Source organism: Dendrobates tinctorius, unplaced genomic scaffold (genome assembly GCF_039654945.1).
Source record: "Dendrobates tinctorius isolate UK_male_01 unplaced genomic scaffold, ASM3965494v1 ptg000157l, whole genome shotgun sequence".
NCBI lineage: Eukaryota > Metazoa > Chordata > Amphibia > Anura > Dendrobatidae > Dendrobates > Dendrobates tinctorius.
The window spans coordinates 11,845,589-11,863,808 of record NW_027361824.1 but is presented as its reverse complement, the minus strand read 5'-3'; the positions used below and the strand labels follow the sequence as shown (position 1 = coordinate 11,863,808).

General features: G+C 43.9%; 1 protein-coding gene across 3 annotated transcripts in view; it reads left to right on the top strand.

Annotated features, from left to right (window-relative positions):
* The window catches only part of P2RY6 (pyrimidinergic receptor P2Y6), a 103,924-nt gene extending 88,811 nt beyond the window's left edge, over positions 1–15,113 (top strand). For 2 of the 3 annotated variants that reach the window (XM_073548574.1, XM_073548576.1), the window contains exon 2: positions 13,311–15,113. In XM_073548574.1, the coding sequence (XP_073404675.1) occupies positions 13,351–14,349 (999 nt within the window). In that variant the 5' untranslated portion in view covers positions 13,311–13,350 and the 3' untranslated portion in view covers positions 14,350–15,113. Of the gene's footprint in view, positions 1–11,849; positions 11,900–13,310 lie in introns of those variants that run through there. The other variant, XM_073548575.1, reaches the window with a different exon arrangement.
* Positions 15,114–18,220: the final 3,107 nt, after the last annotated feature.

The following is an 18,220-nucleotide window of genomic DNA, read 5'->3' as shown; positions in this document are numbered from 1 at the left end:
GCGCATGGCCGAACGGCCATGCGAACCTTTTATAGCCGCAGGCGTCCGTGATCCTCCTTGCTTCTCGGATGGGCCAATCCGAACACGAGCAGGACCTGAGCACATGACCTTTGATCTCCAATGGGAGATCACTCCACAGGCATGCTCAGTGGCCCGACATGAGGACTTAGTCCCTGGAGGATCTTGCTGCTGAGCAGCATGCATTGCCAAAGCTGAACCAGGGGTGGCAGCAGCAAGCAAACCCACGGAGCTGGTCTGGACAGAGCGCTGGGACCGATGAGTTTGCTGAGCAACCTCCTCTGCGGCTGGGGAGGAATGGGAGACCGTCGGAGGCAAGGCTCGGGATTCACACTGTGCAGCGCCGGAAATCAGATGCCTAACAGCTCCTATATCAGCACAGCTTCCATCCTGTACTTATTTCATCTTAATTTGCCTTCCTCCTTTTCAACAGCCTATTTTCTTTGCCCTCCGACAGACAGTAGTTAGTTTTCCCCTCCTCTGAGTACAACCCGGTAATGCTCCCTGTTGCTATAAAAAAAAGCCAAAAGAAGGGAAGGGAAGCAGCAAGAGCTGTCAGGAGCAGGAGCGCCAACAGATTTGCAACATTTTTTGCAGATGACTTAGCTAGGTAAAGGACTTACGAAGTCTATTCAGAATGTTGCCTGAATTTGCAATCAGGAAGTAAAAGAACAATCAAGACCAGCTGACACAAATTCTCAGAGATGATTTCCGGATGCTCACCTGCTGTCTTCATCAGTCTCCAGTTATTTTGTGGCAGTGCCCACAGGCATTAGAAAGAAACCCTCGACCACAAGGAACAAGGAACTTTCTTTTCTCAGTGAAATTACTTCCTTTAGCCAGAGTTCACATATTTTCCATACAGTCACATATTAACTATTAGGAAATCCGTGAAAGAATCTCCCTCTCCGGTGTGACCCTCAGCCGGTCACCACTGCTTTACTTCTATATTATGTGGTGGTATTCTCCTCAATCACCCACTTCTAAGAGAGAACTTGGATGTAGTTTAGAAAAGATAACCTAGAGGTTCTATGGTTTTTTTTTGCTGTGATCTTGAAGTGTTTGCAGTCATAAGGACTTAGCTGCATTGGCCAATAAGCCTCATTAAAGGGAATCTGTCACCTCAATTTGGCGCTGTATGTAAATGAATTGTGTCCGGTCCGATGGGCGGCGTTTTAGCTCCTTCCCTCCCCCCCTCTTTGTCCACTGTACGCAATATTTCAGGTAATTTCCGTAGTTATCGTCCATATTACGCGCATGCGCATTGCAATCTCCAATCGCGCGTGCGCATGATGCTTTGCCCAACTGCGGGCAAAGCCGAAAAGCATTAGTGCACATGCACCGGTGAACTATGTCCCAGAACACAGAAATGGCAGTGAAATACTTCCAGGAAATAGTTCACCAATAAATCAATATCGTCTTTGAAGACAATGGAGTCTACGAAACAAGGGTGAGAGGAAAAAAGGAGGGGGGCGCAGATCTATTTGCAGAGTTTTAACTGTATCAGATAGAAATAGAAATTGTTCTCACCTTTTTGGAACTGCCTTGTAGGAGATTCGTCAGGGAATGCAGAAAAGCCGAAACGAGTTGTATGTCTAACAATAACCTGGATATTCATTGAAATATTCGGAGTAATTAATGAATCAACTGGAAGCGCTCTTTGACAAACTGGAAATCCTTTTTGGGAAATAGTTCACCGGCGCATGCGCACTAATGCTTTTCGGCTTTGCCCGCAGTTGGGCAAAGCATACTGCGCACGCGCAATTAGAGATTGCAATGCGCATGCGCGTAATATGGACAACAACTACGGAAATTACATGAAATATTGCATACAGCAGCCAAGGAGGGGTGGAGTGAAGGAGTCAAAACACCGCCCATTGGACCGGACACAACTCATTTACATACAGCTCCAAATTGAGGTGACAGATTCCCTTTAACTGTGCTGCACTAGGGGTTGGATTTGTACCCATTGCCATACCCTTGGATCGATTTCTATAAGCCTACAAAATACACAACAAATCAGTAAGTGGTTGTTTCATTAAAGTGATAAATTATAATGCTACTAATAATAACCATTAGTGAGGAAAGCTACACACAGATTAACAATTTGGGGGGTCTGGAGGTAGATTTTTTATGAATATTGGCAGCAAAATCTGATAAATGTAGAATTCAAAACAGATGTAAAGTAAGAATATGGAGGAGACAAGGCAGAAGTCAGAAGGATGATAGAAGAGGAAGTAGGAGAGGGAAAGGAAGAATGAAGAGGTAAGGAAGAACAGGAGAAAAGAAAATGGACAATAAGGAAAATAATAAATAAAAGGAATATGTAGAAAAGAAGGCGGAAGAATAAGAGTAGAAAAATAGTTTAGAAAAGGTAAAGAGAAAGAAAGAAATTTGAAAAAGGGAGGAAAGGAAGAAAAAAGAAGGAAAGGAAGATAAAAGGAAACAGAAAAATAAAAGAAAGGGAGAGAAGTAAAATAAATTAAAATAAAGGAAGAAAATGAGGAAAGAAAGAAATAGATAGGAAGTTAAAAAATAAAAGGAAAAAAGATAAAGGAAGGGATGGAATTAAATTAAATCAAAGAATGGAAGGAAAGAAAGAGAAAAGTTAAGTACAAGAAGATGAAAGAGGAAGGGAAGAAGGCACACAGGAGAAAGAAAGAGAAGAAAATGAAATAAAGGAAAGGAAATACAAGAAGAAAAAATGGAATCAAGTCACTGTACAGATGAAGGAAATGAAGGATAAGAAAAGGAATAGGAGGGAAAAGGAGGAAAATATGGAAATAGCAGAAAACATAGATGGGCAACAAGAACAATAAGTGAAGAAGAACAAAGAACATGAGAAAAGACAGATTTATAACTGTTAAATAATAATCATAGATAAACAGCAACTAGTGATATTTCTAAAGGTGAAGGTACAGGCTGCAATAAGAATTAGGGTTCGGCATATATTTTATAAGAACAGGATAATACACATTCTCTGTGAACAGTGCAGGGAGGGAGGTGGAAACTGCTAGAAGGGATGAGGTTCAGAGGAGTAATGTAGACGTAGTTGTCTCTCTCTTTGCTACATGTAACATCACATTTATACAAGGTATCAGATCTTGTGATTTCCTCAGACAGAAACTCTAGAAGTTGTATAGTTCCCTCTGGGGTATTTACCTTGGCGAATCTCAGACAGTTCGGGGGGCTGAGTATTAACCTCTTCCCTGTGTTGTCAATGGGCACAGCGGCGTTGCCATAAGAGGCTTTTATAAAGGCAGTAATACCACAATCAATCGATAGAAAAGCATTTATCAACTGCATTCAAAAGGCGCGTACCCCTATAAAAATAGATAATAGCAAATATTAAGGCTATGTGCACACGGTGCGGATTCTGCTGCGTTGTACAGTACTTTTAGTTCCTATGGAAATAAAAAAATGCTGTGCACATGCTGCGGATTTTTCAGCGCGGTTTTGCTGCAGGTTACAATCCGCAGCATGTCAATTCTTTGTGCGGATTTCGCTGCGGTTTCACACCTATCCATTATGAGGTGTGAAACCGCAGGGCAAAACCGCACATAAACCGCAGGACTTTTGTCCTGCGGATTTACCTGCAGATTTTTCAACAAAATCCGCACAACATAAAAACTACGTGTGCACTTACCCATAGCCTTAAGTGAGTTTTTTTTGGATGGACGCTTGGTGTCAGATATAAACATATTTGCCCAATTAATCAGTATAGATGCTGGTGGGACCCCCTCTTACTATGCCTATATCGATTTCTTATAGAGTTAATGATGATGTTATATGCATTGATGCTCCTGCTGGCAGCATTGCCGGAGCTAATATCTAATATCACTAGTAGAGATGAGCGAATACTTCAATGTTCGGTTCGGATTACCATCGCCGAATTTGCAATATTCGCAGATTAATTCATCGAATATTGGCCAAACATTACCGAACACCATTCACGTCAATGAGAGGCAACAGCAGATGCTTGCACAACACCTTATAATGGCCCCAAATGCTGCCAAAACACATCAAATGAGGGACAGACACCAGGAAAGTGGCCGCAATTCACCCACAGTCCAGATATTAGCATGGCACTGCAGCAATCAGCCAGGCATGAGGTATCGGGGTCTGGGTCAGCATTTACAGCTTTCCAATGAACCTCATAGTGAGACGAGGTGGGTGAGGGATCAGTGTAGGCCTCCTGTGAGCCCTGATACCACATGCAATAGCTCAACCTGCTTTCATGCTGAACCACACTCGGGTGGCACAAATATCAGTTTTGTAGACTACCACTGTCAGAAAAATTTAAGGATAGTAACACGGGTAGTTGAGTCCAAGGCAGTGAAGGCCAGACGGTCTCGGAGGCCTACTGCTACAGGCAACACGCATGAAGGCGATCTAACCAGGAGTCTACACGTTTACAAAAATTATTGGCAGACACCAACAAAATGGCATCAATTTCACCACCGTAGAAATAGTATAATTGGGACCGACACGTCTTCCACTGCAGCTAACCCAGCAGATGTAGACCCACCATGCGTGTTCACATTTCCACAAATTTGTGTTAACATCAGCAGCCACAGAAGCAACACTAAAGATATCACAGATTGCAGTTACGTGACATTAATGCATCACACTAAAAATGCAATATCACCTAGTCTGTACAGTCTGCGATTGTGGTGCAAAAGTCCTTGGAGATCCATGACTTGTTCATCTTAATGAAAGTTAGGCAGTCTACACTTTCAGGGGACAGCCGGCTGCGCTTATCCGTCAGGACACTGGAGGACGGCGACGGCCATCAGCTTTCAGAAACCGTCTGTATTTACCAGGTGGAAAGGCAGCATTTCCGTGGCCAACAGATTGGAGATGGTGGAGTTCAACCTCTTAGCTTTGGAGGAAACAATATTTTCCGTGACCACAACTGCAGAACCATGGGCTGGCTGCAGTGCTGAGAGAGGTCGGAGTACGATGAACCGGACAAACTGCTGGACCGTGAGAGAGGTGCAGGCGGAGATGTTAGGGCGGATTGAGAAACTAGTGGTGTGATGGTTCTCTGAGATCGGTCAAAAACAGCAGGTATGTTCACTTCCGTTACAGCTGACGGTGAGCGCTCAGTCAGTGTGACTGGAGTGGGTAAAGAACCCGAGGTTCTGCGGTCAAAGACCTGCGTCTCAATAGTTGGCACGGTAACAGAGGAGGAGGAAGAAGCAGCAGATGCAATTTATGGGGTAACTGATGGTTATTGAGGTCCGCTGGTTTGCATTTTTGCGCAGTGGGATTCCAACAGTAACGCATGCTGATTCTGCATGTAAAGGTTCATACATGCAGTAGTCAAATTATTACATTTTATACCTCGATTCAGTTTTTTTTTTGCAAAGTTGGCAGATTACGTGAGTTGACTCATCCTTTGCAGTGTCAAATAAGACCCAGGCTAGGAAACCCTTGCCACCACTGCGAGCCGCAGACCCATGGACGCTGATGCTCAGAGACACAGTTGTGGCTGAGGATGCATTGCTCGTCGTGGCTGAATCACTACGTGTCTGCGACGTACACCGTAACGTAACCTTCTCATCTTCCTCCTCAGATGACCTACTCAGCTGTGTGCTTCTATGTTCATGCCAACTGGCATCTAACACCTCATCATCATCATCCTCGGTGTTATCACATTCCTCGCCATTGGAGTCACCCTCCTCCTCTTCTTGCCCTGACAGCACAGTACAGTCCACGTGAGCCTCAGATATCTCCAGGGGTTAACGTCTGATGAAGAGGGTCAGGATGCTGTTCGGACCGTACTTCTTCCTGCCCCGGATCCAAGCTAAAATAAATTTGGGCATCGACGCAGATTTCCTTCTCTGGACTCTGCAAAGCTCTTGAGTATACTTCTGATGACCATGGCATACAGGGCGTGAACAGTTCTTCAGACTCATCTATGGTTCCGTACAGTCAGTTGAACGTTTGGATAGTTGGGACGTGGGGAGAAGCAAGGGGAATTTGGGTGACACCTCTGTTAACTGTACTGGGTGTAATGTTGAGGTGGAGGAAGGGGAGGAGAGGCCACTTTAAAGCTGCGCTTGCCATCCACTCGAGTACATGATCTTTCTGGGCATCATCGACAAGGCGTACCGCTGTGCGTCTGCCAAAGAAAGGTAATGGAGTAACCTGTCCAGTAACATAAGTTTTCAGTAGTCTTTGCATAGTACGTGACGTTGCTTCACTAGTGCTTTCACCAACATTACCACTACGTACTACTTGAACATCAAGCCTAACCCCCCTTCCACCACGACCTCGCTTTTTCCCAGTCATGTTGCTCAGATAGTGTGGTAGGAGCACAGTATTAGCAACAAAAATTAGATTTTAAACTCTGCACCACCTCTGCAAACAGCTGAATTTAAGCGACAGTAAATTCCAAGGTGAAATATGGCGTGCTGTATCGTGTTAGACACAGAAAAAATAATTGTTTGAGTGTGGATGAGGCCTGTATGACAAATAAGATATGTTACAAACAATTTTGAAGTCAGGTCCCCTACTGTATGATGTTATTAACAGAAGAATTTTTGGGTGGCCTCTGGATCAGGCCTCTACAGCTTAATTTCAACCCATCCAAATGACAAAGTGAGATACGGCGGGTTGTCTAACTTTTAGCAACTGAAAAAGTATATATTTTTTTAATGTGCCTTAGGTCTGAAGACAGGTTCATATCAAGACAGCACAAAATGACAAGGTGGGATACAGCAGGCTGTTTAATATTTTTTCACTAGCTACATGTGAATTAGAATGCTATACTCGTGCATGGATCACAATAGTAGCAGTGCATAACACGTGCCCTGCTGGATTTGTTTGTGCACCTCAGTAATAGCCAAAAAAGAAAAAAACGTGCTAGAAGGTAAATTTTGCAGCCACACTGGACACTGTCTAGCTACACTAGCTCACAGATAGACAACCGCCTAGCTAACTAGCTAAAATCTTGCTGTTAACAGTGGCAGCGTGGGTGTTTCCTGCACCCTGATTGGGCAGTGTGGGTGTTTCCTGCACCCTGATTGGCCAGCACCCTGATTGGGCAGTGTGGGTGTTTCCTGCACCCTGATTGGCTAGCTGCAATGTGAACACATAAAGTTAGGGGAAAAATTGACTGCTGTGCTGTGCTTACAAGAACGCGGCGCCTCTGAGCTCTGCAAACCCCCCTCCCCTCATCAAACATGTGACAAACGCTCATAATACACCACCATTATCGTTGCTAAAGTGCTGAAAATATGTTTCTGGCAACGCTAATATTTTCCCGCACTTTTACCGAACGTTACCGATTTTTACTGATTCTATAAAATTTTGCTCAGGTTTCCGATCACGAATCCGAATGTGCCATATTCATGCCGAATTTATGTTTGGCGAACATTCTCCGAGTAAATTCGCTCATCACTAATCACTAGACACCTAGAAAGGCTTGGGGTGAGTAGTAATACCAGTGGTGGCGCAAAGCAAGTTATTCTCTATCCATAAGGGATTACTCGTGAGTCGCTGGTCATTGGGATTTTCACCACTGGTACCCAGAGATCCTAAGGATAGGGCTCTGGAACCGCAAGGGCGGAGGGGAGATGTGCATGGTGAAACTCCGCTCCATTCATAGTCTATACTCGGCTTGTTCCAGCACTTCAATTCACAATGAAAGTAGCGGAGGTGGAGAATGTTCAACTCCCTCCATTCATAACATGGCTGCTGAGCTTCGCTTTCATGATTCCTAAGCTGTATTCTTGGGATCTTTGGGGCTCCTAGTGGTCAGATCTCCACCGATCAGTATCTTATTCCATGTTCGATGGATAGCAGAAAACTTGTTTATTTAGGAATAACCCTTATTGAGGGCTATAATTATATCATGTCTAATGCAAACGGACGGGTAACTTATGATCTCCGATTGTCATGAGAGGTGGAGAAGTAAACCTGTCCATCCCTGGTGACATCTGTAAAGCATCTGTTACACACCTGCTCCAGATCCAGGCTATGCTCCCTTCACTCTGTTCTACTGAACTCTTGTGATCTACGTCGGGCTTTGCACGTGGCCCGGTGTGATCCCATGTGATCATCTGCCTGAGCTGTATAGGGGCTATCATGACACACACTTGTGTCTTAGTATTAAATATCTTAGTTTGTCGGTGCACCGCGACCTATTTCTGGTCTCCCGGGCCACTTGCAGCTTCCAGTACCTCATTAGGACTTTTTGTTTGCCCCTGCTACATGTGTGCCTGTGGCTTCCAAGATGTGTTCTGTCCCCATGTGGCTTCCAGTAACTCAACTACCTGTCTGTGGTTGTCAGGACATCTTTTGTCTGCTTAGAACTGCCACTATCTCTGCTACCTGTCCGCGATCTCCTGGATGTCTCCTATCTCATTGCAGTATCCAGTAACTCTGCTTCCTGTTTGCGATCTCCCGGACATCTCAGACCTGTCTGCAGCTTCCAGTAACTCTGCTACCTGTCTGCGGTCTCCCGGACTTATCTGGTCTGCCTGTGGGTTCCAGTACCTCCGCTTCCTGTCTGCGGTCTCCTGCATGTCTCCTGTCTAATTGTGGCTTCCAGTAACTCTACTACCTGTCTGTGATCTACCAGACATTTTCTGTCTGCCTGCAATTTCCAATAACTTTGCTATCTGTGCACAGTCTCCATGATGTCTCTTGTCTGCCTGTAGCTTCCAGTAATTCTACTACCTGTCTGCGATCTCCGAGACTTCTTCAGTCTGCCTGCGGCATCCAGTAACTCTGCTACCTATCTGTGGTCTCGTAGACATCTCTGGTCTGCCTTTCACTTCCAGTGCCTCTGCTATGTATATGCATTTTCCAGTACCTCTTGCTGTGTGTCTGTGGTCTCCAGTTTGTCTTCTGTCTGCCTGCGGCTTCCAGTACCTGTGCTACCTGTTTCCTTTGTGAAACACCCTCCTGCTGCACTGATGCTTGTGGCCCATGTGACCATCCAGACCTTGGCTTGGAGGGTCCACCTCACCTAGTGAGCCCATAACAGCTTCTTTGCCACCTTCCAGCATCCTGTGACTCTTTCTCTGCCTTCAGGATTTCTGTAAATATTTCCAAATCCACTCACTGGCAAAAAAAAAAAATCCATCTATTATGCAACAGTATATAGTATAAAATGTGGAGAGGAGGGAGATGCAGGTGCAGTATCTGTTCCTCTGGTTGAGACTCATTCTCCTATTATAAACTGTCGGTTTCAACCTGTGTGTGAAATTTGTGCTGCAAGAGGGAAATGGGAGCAAAGGCCACAACATCGGACCTGCGAGAAAAAAATAATAAAGCAACTGGATACAGCTTTTCATCTATAGAGGAGGGCACCGATATATACAGTATGTCGTCTTTTTACTGGGGGGGGAAGTATCATAAAGGCATATGTGCATATAACAATGGGGTTGGGGGAAATTACCTGGGATCCCCATGATTAGCATGAAAGGACCATGTCCCATCTGAAAGAAACAAAATACAATGGCCAACCCCCTCCTCCCTGAGAATATTGGACAAAACCATGAAGATTGGGGATTGGTGGCAGTCGGGGGGCCGTATGGCGGTGCTTTGTGATCCATTCTCAGCAAATGCATTAACAAGGACTATCCCTTTAGTAAAACACCAGCATAGGGGAAGTGGTGCCATGTGCCATCTATACATACAAGGCATGACTATACACCGCGGGGGGAAGTGATACCGTGCATCTCAGCGATGATGATGCCGCACCATGGAGGAGATGAGGAAGCGGCACACGTGGCCCCCAGCGGCACACCCAAGCTCGTACCTACAGGGGCTGGTAAATAGTCACCCAACACCCAACAATGGAGGGGGCTTTAGTGCTATAAAAAATGTACATGCAAAGGCAAACTCATAGGTCTGCATACATCGGGGCTGTGCGCACACAACATCGCTGCATAGAAAACTCACACAGTGTTTTACTTTAGAAGCAGATTTGTCGTATTTCCTTTTCAGTAATAAATGAAGGCAGCAGTGAAGTATTACAGGGGAACGTGTTAAGACCGGCGCTTCATGCGCCAAATTTAATCTGAAGTCCTACTTAATAAACATGGCAAATTCCTGGTCATCCAAAAAGTCAAATCAGTTTATAGTAAATTTACTGGGTCTAAATAAATTCCATCCATGCTCCATAAATTTGGGGAAGAAAAAAAAATGAAAACAATTGCAAATTATGGAGCAGATCTGGCCCCATTAGCATTGGTTAACAATAGAAAATTTAAATAAAGTCTTTATTAATGTTCCCCTGTGCGAATTACAGGAATAGTCACCATTAAAGTGCAAGAGGAGGTAGATAGATAGATAATAAATAATTCATAGATACAGTGGGTGCGGAAAGTATTTTTAACTCTTTGTTTCATTGCAGCCATTAGGTAAATTTAAAAACCATTGGTGGACAGCCATGTTCAGGTCTCTCCAGAGATGCTCAGTTGGGTTTAGGTCAGGGCTCTGGCTGGGCCAGTCAAGAATGGTCACAGAGTTGTTCTGAAGCCACTCCTTTGTTATTGTAGCTGTGTGCTTAGGGTCATTGTCTTGTTGGAAGTTGAACCTTCGGCCAAGTCTGAGGTCCACAGCACTCTAGAAGAGGTTTTCATCCAGGATATCTCTGTACTTGGCCGCATTCATGTTTCCTTCAATGGCAACCAGTCGTCCTGTCCCTGTAGATGAAAAACACACCCATAGCATGATGCTGCCACCACCATGTTTCACTGTTGGGATTGTATTGGGCAGGTGATCAGCAGTGTCTGGTTTTTGTCACACATACCGCTTAGAATTATCACCAAAAAGTTCTATCTTCGTCTCATCAGACCAGAGAATCTTATTTCTCATAGTCTGGGAGTCCTTCTTGTGTTTTTTAGCAAACTCTATGCGGGCTTTCATATGTTGGGCACTGAGGGGAGGCTTCTGTCGGACCACTCTGCCCGACTGGTGGAGGGCTGCAGTGATAGTTGACTTTGTGGAACTTTCTCCATCTCCCTACTGCATCTGTGGAGCTCAGCCATAGTGATCTTGGGGTTCTTCTTTACCTCTCTCACCAAGGCTCTTCTCCCACGATTGCTCAGTTTGGTTGGACGGCCAGGTCTAGGAAGACCTCTGGTGGTCCCAAACTTCTTCCATTTAAGGATTATGGAGGCCACTGTGCTCTTAGGAACCTTGAGTACTGCAGAAATTCTCTTGTATCCTTGGCCAGATCTGTGCCTTGCCACAATTCTGTCTCTGAGCTCCTTGGCCAGTTCCTTTGACCTCATGATTCTCATTTGGTCTGACACGCACTGTGAGCTGTGAGGTCTTATATAGACAGGTGTGCGCCTTTACAAATCAAGTCCTATCAGTTTAATTGCACACAGCTGGACTTTAATGAAGGAGTAGAACCATCTCAAGGAGGATCACAAGGAAATGGACAGCAGGTGACTTACATATGAGTGTCTGAGCAAAGCGTCTGAATACTTATGACCATGTGATATTTCAGTTTTTTCTTTTTAAGAAATTTGCAAAAATTTCTACATTTCTGTTTTATTTTCAGTCAAGATGGGGTGCAGAGTGTACTTTAATGAGAAAAAAATGAACTTTTTTGAATTTACCAAATGGCTGCAATGAAACAAAGAGTAAAAAATTTAAAGGGGTCTGAATACTTTCCGTACCTACTGTAGGTAATAGATAGATAGATAACAGATAGATAATAGATACAGATACTTTTGTCTGCGCATTTTCATTTAGAAATCGGAGAGTCTGTCGTTGCCACATTTCTCTTTAAGATCCTTATAAAGGGGAAGTGTTAGGCGTTATTAAGGGGCCGACGTCCTCACTTCTCTGATTCTGGGTCGCGCTGAGTCCAGGATGGTGACATTTGCTGCTGGAGCAGCAGAATTCTCAGGTATCTCATTTATTGCTGCTGTTATTTGCAGACCCTTAATGTTGTGGACCTAGATTTATAGATGTTTTATATCCCCCTTACGTCCAGTTTAGGGCTTGGCTATGAGGGTGTAACGGTAGCCGTTGTGCACCGGTTCTGGAGCCTGAGTAGATCCAAACCCACCACATAACCCGCCAGTACTATACATGTCAGGCAGACGCCTTTTACAGTTCCCTCAGACTACACCTCTGCCCCAGATTGATAATTCTTAGTGATTTTTAATAACCACCCAGTTTGGAGGCCATCTGCCACCCTGGACCTCTACTTTAACCTCCTTAAAGAGAATATCCTGTGCAAAAAAAATTATACTCAAATGTGCTTTAATTAGTAAATTTAGCAATCTTAATACTTGCAGTGTATAAGGTGCGCCGATCTGCAGCTTTACGTTGTGGCACCGGGTCCAGACTCATGGCAGTAGCTGAGCCAGCCCCCTTGTCTGTCTATGTATTGGTGGTGACACAGAAGGGGGCTGGCTTAGATATTGATATGACCTAGTCAAAGGGTCCTCTTCACCCACAGAAGCTTGGTCATAGGCCAACCCAAGAAAAACTATAGCGTCAGGCATATAACTGATGATATAATATCGGGGAATGATGGGGCGCCTTTAGAGTATAATGGATATTAGTAATGTTATAAAAAATTTTGTAGTAAGTTTAGAACGTATCATTATATCAATATAGAGATTAAAACTGTTTAGTCTTAGTTATGGAACTATAGTTTTACCAAAATGTCATATAGCCCCTAATAGGAGAAGTGTGGGAGAGAAGCACTACTTACTTACTTACTAACTGCCCAGTTACATAATTCTCAATAACTGAAGGAAATAAAAAAAAAATGAATTTGTCTATTTGCGATTTGAGAATTTTTCTTGCTGTATGCAAATCTGGTAAATTTGTGAATCGTTCACAATTGCTCTTTCACCACCTGGTGGTTGATAGAGAAGTTACAAGTGAAAGATTTTGGTAAGAACAGGCAGTCATACTGTAGGGAAGGTAATGAAGGCCTCGGGGGGGGCATCCACCGGTCAGTTACCTCTAGCTCCTCCAAGATACTTACATTTCAAGCTATAAAATAAAGGCTTAATCTACCCAAGGCTGTTACATTCTTGCTGATGCTTGCTGAATATTACAGCCATTTTCTGCTATGAAAGATGCAGGCTCGCAAGACAGAGGCAGGGAGATGACATATGACTGACATAGACCCTGAAGGGGTTAATATACAAGATCCACTCCCCCCAAGAAAAAGTCTCTTTCTTGCCTATTGACTTCTAGACTTGTTAAATTGGTCATCAATTACTGTTATATAGATATATGAGGTTTATCAAACATCTGGTCGATCTCCCCTTTAAGTCTTGTCTTCTCTTTGCTTCCAGATTCTGAAGTAAGCATGTGACCACCTCCACCTCCAGCGACATGGACAACATTACGTCAGACCCCATCGGGAAGAATTCTTGCACTTTCCACGAAGAGTTTAAGCAAATCCTCCTGCCTGTAGTCTACTCTGTGGTCCTTGTTTTCGGTTTCCCGCTCAACTTTATTGTGATCCTTCAAGTGTGTCTTTCAAAAAAGGAGCTCACCCGAACTGCCATCTACACCTTGAACCTAGCGGTGGCTGACTTCCTCTATGTGTGCTCCCTTCCTCTTCTCATATATAATTATGTCCATCATGACTACTGGCCATTTGGAGACTTCACTTGCCGGTTTGTCCGGTTCCAATTCTACACCAACCTCCACGGAAGTATCATGTTCCTCACCTGCATGAGCTTTCAAAGGTACATGGGCATCTGCCACCCATTATCTGTATGGCACAAAAAAAGGGGCAAAAAGTTCACCTGGGTGGTCTGTGGGATTGTCTGGTTTATTGTCATTGTCCAATGTATACCCACCTTCATATTCGCATCTACAGGAACCCAGAGGAATCGGACAGTCTGCTATGACTTGAGCCCTCCAGCTTTATCCTCTCGGTATTTTCCATATGGCATAACGTTGACAGTTACTGGCTTCTTGATCCCTTTCATTGCCATTTTAGGCTGTTATTGTGCCATGACCAAAATTCTCTGCCAGAAGGATAACCTTTCAGATGTGGTGGCCCGACGAAGGAAGGATAAAGCCATTCGTATGATCATCATTGTGGTCATGGTCTTTGCCATAAGCTTCTTTCCTTTCCACCTCACGAAAACTATCTATTTGGTTGTACGTTCCAAGTCCGGGGTCCCATGTTTGGAGCTGCAGACCTTTGCCATTGTGTATAAATGCACAAGGCCCTTCGCTAGCATGAACAGTGTCCTTGACCCCATCTTGTTCTATTTTACCCAACAGAAATTTAGACAAAGTACTAAATTATTAGTTAAGAGGGTCACCACTAAATGGAGGTCTGAAGCAACCAACACTCAAAAACGACAAACGGAATAAATGCAACTTACATAGTCTGTTCATTTAGAAGAGGTGTAAAAATCACTTTGGGGAGGTATATTTGCCAAAAGATATGTTTTTAGCCTATTGGGCATCGTTTCCAACTTCCCAATGGCAGATATCAGTCATGAAGACATGACAGAAAAGGATGAAATTAAAAGATTGAGCTGGACAGATGCTTTCTTGACTGAATAAATACGTCAAATAACAGTCACTAATGGCAACACTATAGGAACCATACTGCAACAGTGAAAACTGGGAACACAAATCTAACAATCTTCCATAATCAAAAAAGAATGGATATAAGCACATAAAAAAGGGACTGCAATGGGGTCAAAACTCACCCCTGATTACAGAACAGAATCTAACACCAGTATTGCTGCTTCGTAAGGTTCTTTATGTGTATCACATGTTGTCTTTGTGCAACCAGAACTGGAGACAATCACACAGCATTACATGTAGCTTTGAAAAAACTACAATAAGTATAAAAATTCAAAGGTATAAACAAACCTTAGCTAGACAAAAAAATACAGACTTGTATGCTCTTTCTGTGTCACAGTATCACAAATCATCAGATTGGCAACATCTTGGAACTGCAGTTCCTTTTTGAAGGCTGTAGTATAAATTGTATATAGTGAAAAATGTAAATATAATCTAAAAATGTGAACTGAATGACAATAAACATAAATATGCAGTATTATATTAGAGAGAGCAACATACATTGTAATGTGAAATGTAGCACTGAATAAAATAAAAAAAAAACATTAGTGTTTGTTCTACAGGGCACTGCCTGGTGGAGATCAGTAGTTGCATGAGATCTTTGAAAAACCATTTACCACATATTTACCACAAAATTTCCTTCTGTCTTTGTGAAGATTTCCCACATATTTCCTAAGGTCATGTGATTCTTCTCTGGCTGACAATCTTCTGCAAAGTGAAAAAAATAGGTGGCAGGAAATCGCAAATTGTACAAATGAGCAAGTTTTAGTGAATTCCTAACTATTTTACACAAATTTGAGAAGTGATGAAAGACTCAGAACTGTTGTAGGACACTTTGCAAGGCAAGGATGATTCACACATTGAGTATTTATTATCAAACAGCGCTTTTTACCGTACGGCTCCATTTAGCCATAAAGGTAAGTTACAGTAAGAGCAAATTTTTCAAAAAGTTGTTCTAAATTATATACAGTCACAAATATGCATTGTGACACACAGTGCCTTGAAAAAGTCTTCATACCCCATGAACATTTTACCATTTTTTCACATTACACCCACAAACTTAAATGTATTTTATTGGGATTTTATGTGACACCAACACAAACTAACAAGTATTTGTGAAGTGGCAATTGGTCACTCAGCATTTTATTTGAGGGTATCAGACTGCAGAGGACTGTTGAACACATCACCAATTTTCTAAGTAAATCTATTTAAAAAGATGCTATTGACATGAAATTCTCACCAGATGTCAGCAACAACCCAACCGATCCACACAGGCAAAGAAATCCCAATGGATGTCCATAACTATGTGTAATAATGAGAAATTACACAGGGAAAAGTATTAATCACGCTTACTGAATTTTCTTTAATACTTCATATAGAGAACTGGAGAAGTGTTCAATACTTATTTCACCCGATGTAAATGCACCTCACAATTTTCAGGTCTATCTTTTAAAATATTTAGAAAAACCTGTATCATTTCCTTAACACTTGACAAATACTTGTTACTTTGTGTTGGTGTCACATAAAATTCCCCCAAAAATACAGTTAAGTTTGTGGGTTTAGCGTGAAAAAATGTGGAAACATTCACGGGATATGAAGACTTTTTCAAGGCACTGTATAGGCAGTGTATGAAATGGCAGCTCAGTTTTATTCATGTTTTAGGGGCCTCCATGACTTTGGTGGCTCTTTAGTGGAGGCTTGCTATTTAAATGTGTCAATCCCTAGGATGACCTTCCTACTTCTACAGCAATTCATTCTTTCTATGTGGACACCCAGCTACGTCACCTCCACCTCTCAACAACACTCGCGCCTCAAGGTCCCTTCCTCGTTCTTACAGAAAGGTCCCAGGCAAACTGCAAGTCCCTGTCCTTGGGCTGGGGCTGGGATTGCAGCCCAATTTCGGACAACTGAATGGGGATAAGCTGCAATACCAAATTCATCCCGTGGAAAGTTGTGACAATATTTTGGGAAAAACACCAGTTCTTCTTTCTAGTCCTGGCCAACCCCTTGAAGTGCTCATTAGTTTGCATCTGCTCATCAGATACTATCTTAAGGTCCCACCCATAATAGGCAAACTTTCTGACTCTGTGTACAAATACATCTGTGCGTGTTACACCCAACTGTGACGCATGTGGATTTGTGGTCGAGCCAACCCATGAAGGGGTGTAACTAAGCAGCTACTTTGGTTTTCAGTGGAGCCTCTAGTGGTGAGGTCAGGCTTGTGCAGCAGGTAGCTGCCAGGTGTCTCTCCTGGGCAGAACCCGGTACTGCAGCTGCTGTCTCTAGGGGTCAGGTATGTTGAAACTACTTTAGGGATTAGTTGAGTCACACCGGTTTAGGATACTGTATCAGGCTTTGGCCAGTTGTAAACAAGAGAATAATGTTCAGGCACTGGATGCAACAGGACCAGGGGACTTTGGATACAGGACTGGCCACACCAGGACCAGGGGACAATGTTCAGACACTGGCCGCTCACTGACCAGGAGACAAAGTTCAGGCAATGGCCATCCAGAACTAGGAGACAAGGTACAGGATTGGCCAAACCACGACCAGGGAACAATGTTCAGGCACTGGCCGCTCCGGGACCACAGGACTTTGGGTACAGGACTGGCCACATTAAGACCAGGTGACAATGTGCAGGCACTGGCCGCTCACGGACCAGGGGACGAGGTTCAGGCAATGGCTGCTCCGGGACCAGGGGACTGTGGATACAGGACTGGCCATACTAGGACCAGAGGACAATGTTCAGGCACTGGCTACCCCAGGACCAGGGGATGAGGTTCAGACTCTGGCCACTCCAGGACCAGGGGATGAGGTTCAGACTATGGCCACTCCAGGACCAGGGGATGAGGTTCAGACACTGGCCGCTCTGAGACCTTGGGACAAGGTTCAGGCTCTGGCCGTTGGAGGACCAGGGGACTACCGATGCATGATTGGCCACACCGGGACCAGGGATACAGGTTCAGGACACTGGCCACACTGGGACCAGGGGACCTCACAACTCACTAGTAGTACACCTTACTAACTAATGACTCTACACGTTGTTTGGCGACTACCTAGGGGAGAGGGAGTCTTTTATACAAGATTCCTCCCACCTATTGACTGGGAACCTACTTGCAGGTGTGCCACTTATGCTAAATGACTCTCAGCAACAAGCTGCGGGCATTTAGCAAAATGCGCATGCTGCCCTTTTAAAAGCAGGGGAGTGCATGTGCCGCCATGAGCTGTGGTGCGCACGCATCAGAAAGGAAGCAGCAAGAGGGACATGCTGGAAGACAACGCCGCGGGGCTGGGGCGTTGAGTAAGCCGACATCCCTGCATAGAGGGGGAGTGGGATAACCATGCAGGGGCGCCAGCAGCAGCACTACAGTGCACTTTATTTTATGTGTTTTTGCTAATACACTTTCAATTTTATGCTTTCTTAGGCATCTTAGTGTTTTTGTTATTTAGAAGCATGATCACAATGAAGAAGGGAGTGTGGCAATATCTGCAGCATCTTTTTTTAAAACCCCATAAAAGCCATAGCAACTAGCTCCATGCTACAACTTCTCCTTGAACACAACTTGCAAATGTATATTTGTATGCTATTTGTCGCAAGGTGGTATAAAAACATATTTTACCGGAGAAGTGATGATGAAAATGCATTCAATCA